The 6,123-nt window shown below is 40.7% G+C and overlaps 1 protein-coding gene across 2 annotated transcripts in view; it reads left to right on the top strand.

Annotated features, from left to right (window-relative positions):
• Positions 1-6,123, top strand: part of UEVLD (UEV and lactate/malate dehyrogenase domains) — a 72,944-nt gene that overhangs the window by 40,554 nt on the left and 26,267 nt on the right. For both annotated transcript variants that reach the window (XM_011937469.1, XM_011937468.1), the window contains one exon: positions 1,565-1,667. In XM_011937469.1, coding sequence (XP_011792859.1) covers positions 1,565-1,667 — 103 coding nt within the window. The remainder of the gene's footprint in view (positions 1-1,564; positions 1,668-6,123) is intronic.

Below are 6,123 nucleotides of genomic sequence, written 5' to 3'. Positions count from 1 at the left end.
AGGTCAGGAGATCGAGACCATCCTGGCTAACATGGTGAAACCCCGTCTCTACTAAAAATACAAAAAAAATTTAGCTGGGCGTGGTGGTGAGCGCCTGTAATCCCAGCTACTCTGGAGGCTGAGGCAGGAGAATGGCGTGAACCCGCGAGGCAGAGCTTGCAGTGAGCCAAGATCACGCCACTGCACTTGAGCCTGGGCGACAGAGTGAGACTCCATCTCAAAAAGAACAAGAAAAAGCTGGCATTATTTTTTAACTTTTCTGCTACAAATAAGACACCCAAATAGACCCAAAAGCTCTTTCAGAATGAAAATAACATCAAAATGAAAACATAAATCAAGAGCAATAGCAGAAGTATTGAGTGCACCAAGTCATCTTTATTCACTCATCCCATTAAAAGAAACCTGCAGGGGTCAGGCATGGTGGCTCATGCCTGTAATCCCAGCACTTTGAGAGGACAAGGCAGGCAGATCACTTGAGGTCAGGAGTTCGAAACCAGCCTAGCCAACATGATGAAACCCCATCTCTACCAAAAATGTAAAAAATTAGCCAGGTGTGATGGCACGTGCCTGTAATCCCAGCTACTCAGGTGGCTGAGGCAGAAGAATTGCTTGAACCTGGGAGGTGGAGGTTACAGTGCTGAGCTCATGCTACTGCACTCCAGCCGGGGTGACAGAGCAAGACTCCTCCTCAAAAAAAAAAAGAAAGAAAAAAGAAAAGAAAAGAAAAGAAAACCTGCAGAGTCGGGCACAGTGGCTCACACCTGTACTTCTAGCACTTTGGGAGACCAAGGCAAGGGCATCACCTGAGGTCAGGAGTTCATGACCAGCCTGGCCAATATGGTGATACTCCGTTTCTCCTAAAAATACAAAATTAGCTGGGCATGGTGGTGCATGCCTGTAATCCCATCTACTTGGGAGACTGAGGCAGGAAAATCACTTGAACCTAGGAGGCAGAGATTGCAGTGAGCCGAGATCATACCATTGCACTCCAGCCTGGGCGACGAGTGAAACTCCGTCTCAAAAGAAACCTGCAATCTGTGACTGGTGAGTTAAGCCCTGTTAGAACTTTTATTACGTATTGAAGTTCGTAATTTCTTTTTTTTTTTTTTTTGAGATAGGGTCTTGCTCTGTCGCCCAGGCTGGAGTGCAGTGACACGATCTTGGCTCACTACAATCTCTTCTTCCTGGGTTCAAGCAGTTCTCCTGCCTCAGCCTCCTGAGTAGCTGGGATTATAGGCATGTGCCACCATGCTTGGCTGGTTTTTGTATTTTTAGTAGAGACAGGGTTTCGCCCTGTTGGCCAGGCTGGTCTCGAACTCCTGACCTCAGGTGATCCATTCGCCTTGGCCTCCCAAAGTGCTGGGATTACAGGCCATCAAGCCTGGCCACAGTTAATAATTTCTTACTTGCATGTCACTTTTACTGCTACTGTGTTACTTATTCTTCTTAACACTAAAAGACAGTGTAGGAGGCCTATTTATTGTCCTTTGGTCCTCATTGTTGAATGAATTTAAATTGAGTCTCTGGCCATGTTCAGTGTAATGTTCTTTCTCTTACTGTACAGGGCATTGCAGACAGGCTGGTCCTCTTAGACCTCTCAGAAGGGACTAAAGGAGCCACGATGGACCTTGAAATCTTCAACCTTCCTAATGTGGAGATCAGCAAAGGTCTGTTTATTCTGCTTAAAGATGTTTGCCTTATTAGCTCCTCATTTTTGACTCCTGGAATGTTAATGCTGAAAAGCACCTTAAAGATCACCTTGTCCAAGTCTCTCATTTTACATATTGGGAAACTAAGATTGAAATAAGTTAAATGACTTACCCAAAGTCATTCAGGGATTTTAACTGATTATATTAATAAGAATCAAATGAGCAAATAATTCAGATTTATTCAGATTGGTCAGAAGGAGTTATTCTTTTTTTTTGACTTATACCTCAAAACAAATTTATCTCTGATTGCCTCTTTTTTTTTAGAATATATTGGTTAAGAGCATTGGCTTTAGAGGTCCACAGATAGAAGTTTCCATCCCTGCTCTGCAATGATAGTGCTTACATTTGTCAGATTATATAATCTTGCAAACTTCAGTTTTCTCATCTATAAAGTAGAAATAATACCTGCCTCTTGGTATATAGCAAAGTGCTAAACCAAGAATAAGAAAAAAAGTTTTAGCTGGGTGTGGTGGCTCATGACTGTAGTCCCAGCTATGTGGGAGGCTGAGGCAGAAGGATTACTTCAGCCCAGCCCAGGTGTTCAAGGCTGCAGTGCACTAGGATTGTGACTGTGAATAGCCACCATACTCCAGCCTGGGCAACATATCGAGACCCTGTCTCTGAAAAAAAAAAAGAAAAGAAAAGAAAAAAAAAGAAAGAAAAAAATTCAGTTTACATTCATTGCACTAAAAATACATTGTTAAAATAAATTTTAATAATAAAAAGATTTTCTATATCAATAACATTTGAAATATTAAATTTTCTATCTCTTTTTTTTTTTTTGAGTCTGGGTTTCACTCTGTCACCTAGGTGTGACTGCAGTGGCATGATTCAGTTCACTGGAACCTCCACTTACGCAGCTCAAGCTATCCTTTCACCTCTGCCTCCCAAATAGCTGGAACTACAGGCATGCACCACCACACCTGGCTAATTTTTGTATTTGTAGTAGAAACGGGATTTGCCTTATTGCCCAGACTGGTTTTGAACTCCTGGACTCAAGTGATCTGCCCGCCTCAGCCTCCCAGAGTACTAGGATTACAGTTAAGAGCCACTGCACCCTGCCCTATCTTGTTTTTTAATTAAAAAATCTGCATGTATTTTATAATGTACATAACATATTAGTATAGACATATTTATGTAGGTAAATACCATATTTGGGGATGTGGGGTTGAAAATATCTTACCAAGGATGCATGATCCAAAAAAAAAGAAAAAGGCCACTGAACTAGAATAAACATTTCCTAAAGCCTTTCTACCAAGTTATGGGTAAGGTCAGATTATAACATGCTATAGTTGTTTGGCTTCCCTTTGCCTTTCCTTAGGTCCCCTTTATTCCTTGACAATATTTTCCAAATAATATATAAAGACATACAGTATCACAAGCCTCAATAAACTAAGGAATGTAGTCAGAAAAGTTGAAATTATACCTATCAGTTGTAAAAGTTAGGTGTAAAAGTTTTAGTAAGCCTTTGGCTGCCTGTAGGATACAATGAGTTCATTTTCCTTCTCGGGAAAGAGTACCATAGTTGCTTTAAGGATCTTTTTTATAGGTTTCATGTAGAAGTTCTTTGGGGAACTGGATATTCTCTTGTACCTGTGATTTTCAGGTACTGAAGTTCTTAAGGGACTTCCTAATTCTTCTAAATCACTTTAGGAGACTCTTTAGTATACGGACTCTAGAGGTTGTGAGACAGTAGGACCTGAAGAAATTGTTCCTTCCTGTGTATCTCATTAACCATCAATAGTTATTGCTTCAGATAATTGAAAGACTAGAATCTTTGGAATAGATGTGTAGTATATGGTGCTTACCACCAAGTAAGGAGTCAGTAATTATCTGTTGAATGTTGAATGAGTATATATCATCTTGGGGTAACTTTTATTCTTGTTCCCCTTATTAATTGCGGTTGTACTTTTTTTTTTTTTAAGAGACAAGGTCTTGCTCTGTGGTCCAAGCTAGAATGCAGCGGTGCCATCATAGTTCATTGTAACCTCAAACTCATGGGTTCAAGCGATCCTCCCACCTCAGCCTCCTAAGTAGCTTGGACTACAGGCATGTGCCACCATGCCTGGCTAATTTATTTTCATTTTTGCAGAGACAGGGTCTTGCTCTCTTGCCCTGGGCGGTCTTAAACTCCTAGCCTCAAGCAGTACTCCTACCTCAGCCTCAAAAGTATCTGGGACTACAGGTGCATGTCACCATACCCAGCATGGTTGTATATTTCTGATAGCATTTAATTTAATTACTATTAGATGAAGTAATTTTATTTATTTGTTTTTTTTTTTTTAGACAGTGTTTCACTCTGTTGCCCAGGATGGAGGGCAGTGGCAGAATCATGGCTCACCAAAGCCTTGACCTACGAGGCTCAAGTGATTCTCCCATCTCAGCCTCCCAAGTAGCTGGGACCACAGGCATGTGCCACACCAAATTTTTTTTTTTTTTTAAGACAGAGTTTTGCACTTTTGCCCAGGCTGGAGTGCAGTGGCATGATCTCGGTTCACTGCAAGCTCCGCCTCCTGGGTTCATGCCATTCTCCTGTCTCAGCCTCCCGAGTAGCTGGGACTACAGGTACCCGCTACCATGCCTGGCTAATTTTTTGTGTTTTCAGTAGAGACAGGGTTTCACTGTGTTAGCCAGGATGGTCTTGATCTCCTGACCTCGTGATCTCTCCACTCAGCCTCCCAAAGTGCTGGGATTACAGATGTGAGCCACCACGCCTGGCCCTAATTTGTTAATTTTTTGTAGAGGCAGGGTCCCCCTATGTTGCCAAGGCTGGTCTTGAACTCCTGGGTTCAAGCCATCCTCCCTCCTTGGCCTCCCAAAATGCTGGGATTACAGCCATGAGCCACTGTCCATCCTTAGATGAAGTAATTTTAAATGTAATGTTAACTGACTTCTCATGAATACATTCTGTGATATGGAGAAGTACATTAATAATATGGGGAATTAAAGCTCATTTGGAAATTTTAGTAATGCCCCATCATAACACACATAGATGATTGTGGCTGACTGATCATCTGATGTCTTTTTAAATAGCTACTATAACATTTTGGAGAGGGATATACATATATACATATGAGCATGAAAATTTACATACAGATACATACATACATACATATATAGTTATGCTTGTGTATATACAGACAATCTAGAGAAATACTAAGAAACTGTTAAGACTTTGGGTGCGGTGGCCCATGCCTGTAATCCCAGCACTTTGAGAGGCTGAGGCGAGTGGATCACCTGAGGTCAGGAGTTCAGGACCAGCCTGGCCAACATGGTGGAACCCCATCTCTACTAAAACTACAGAAAATTAGCCAGGCGTGTTGGTGGGTACTTGTAATCCCAGCTACTCAGGAGGCTGAGGCAGGAAGATCACTTGAACCTGGTAAGCGGAGGTTGCAGTGAGCTGAGATTGTGCCATTGCACTCCAACCTGGGCAACAAGAGTGAAACTCCATCTCAAAAAAAAAAAAAGAAACTATAAAGAGTAGTTGCTTCAGGAGTCAGACTGAGGGAATTGATTTTGCACTTGTTTTTTGCATATAATAGTATATATGTTTAAATCTTTTTATCTTTTTATTGTGCTCAAATACATATAACATAAAATTTACCATTGGTGACTTTAGGCACTCATTCACAACATTGTGCAACTATCACCACTAATTTCCAGCATTTTCACCACCCCAAAAAGAAGCTCTGTACACATTGAGCAATTACTCTCCATTTTCCCTTCTCCCAGGTTCTGGCAACTACTAATCTGTCTGTTCTGTGGATTTTCCTGTACTAGCTATTTTATATAAATGGAATCAGATAGTATGTGACTTTTGTGTCACTTCGCATAATGTTTTCAAGGTACATACATGTTATGGCATGTGTCGGTGCATCATTCATTTTTGTGGCTAATGTTTCTTGGTATGGATATACCACATTTTATTTATCCATTTATCGGTTAATGGATATCGGGTTGCACTTTTTCACTATTGTAACTACTGCTACTATGAACATTCATGTACCAGTTTTTTTAATACCTCTTTTTCGTTCTTTTGGATATATATCCAAAAGTAAAATTGCTGGATTATGTGGTAATTTGATCTTTAAGTTATTAAGGAATTAATTCTACATTTTTGAAGATCTTTATTAACAGTACATATAGCTCTAAGTAACTCTATTTCTTTGAAAAAGTTCATACATAATATTCCATCATATGAATGACTGTATTTTCTTTTTTTTTCTTTTTTTTTTTTTTGAGACAGAGTCTTGCTCTGATGCACAGGCTGGAGTGCAGTGGCACAATCTCAGCCCACTGCAACCTCCGCTTCCTGGGTTCAGGCTATTCTGCCTCAGCTTCCCAAGTAACTGGGATTACAGGAGCACTCCACCATGCCTGGCTAATTTTTGTATTTTTAGTAGAGATGGGG

Source organism: Colobus angolensis, unplaced genomic scaffold, assembly GCF_000951035.1.
Source record: "Colobus angolensis palliatus isolate OR3802 unplaced genomic scaffold, Cang.pa_1.0 Scaffold164, whole genome shotgun sequence".
Taxonomy (NCBI): domain Eukaryota; kingdom Metazoa; phylum Chordata; class Mammalia; order Primates; family Cercopithecidae; genus Colobus; species Colobus angolensis.
This window is presented reverse-complemented; position numbering and strand designations above follow the sequence as displayed.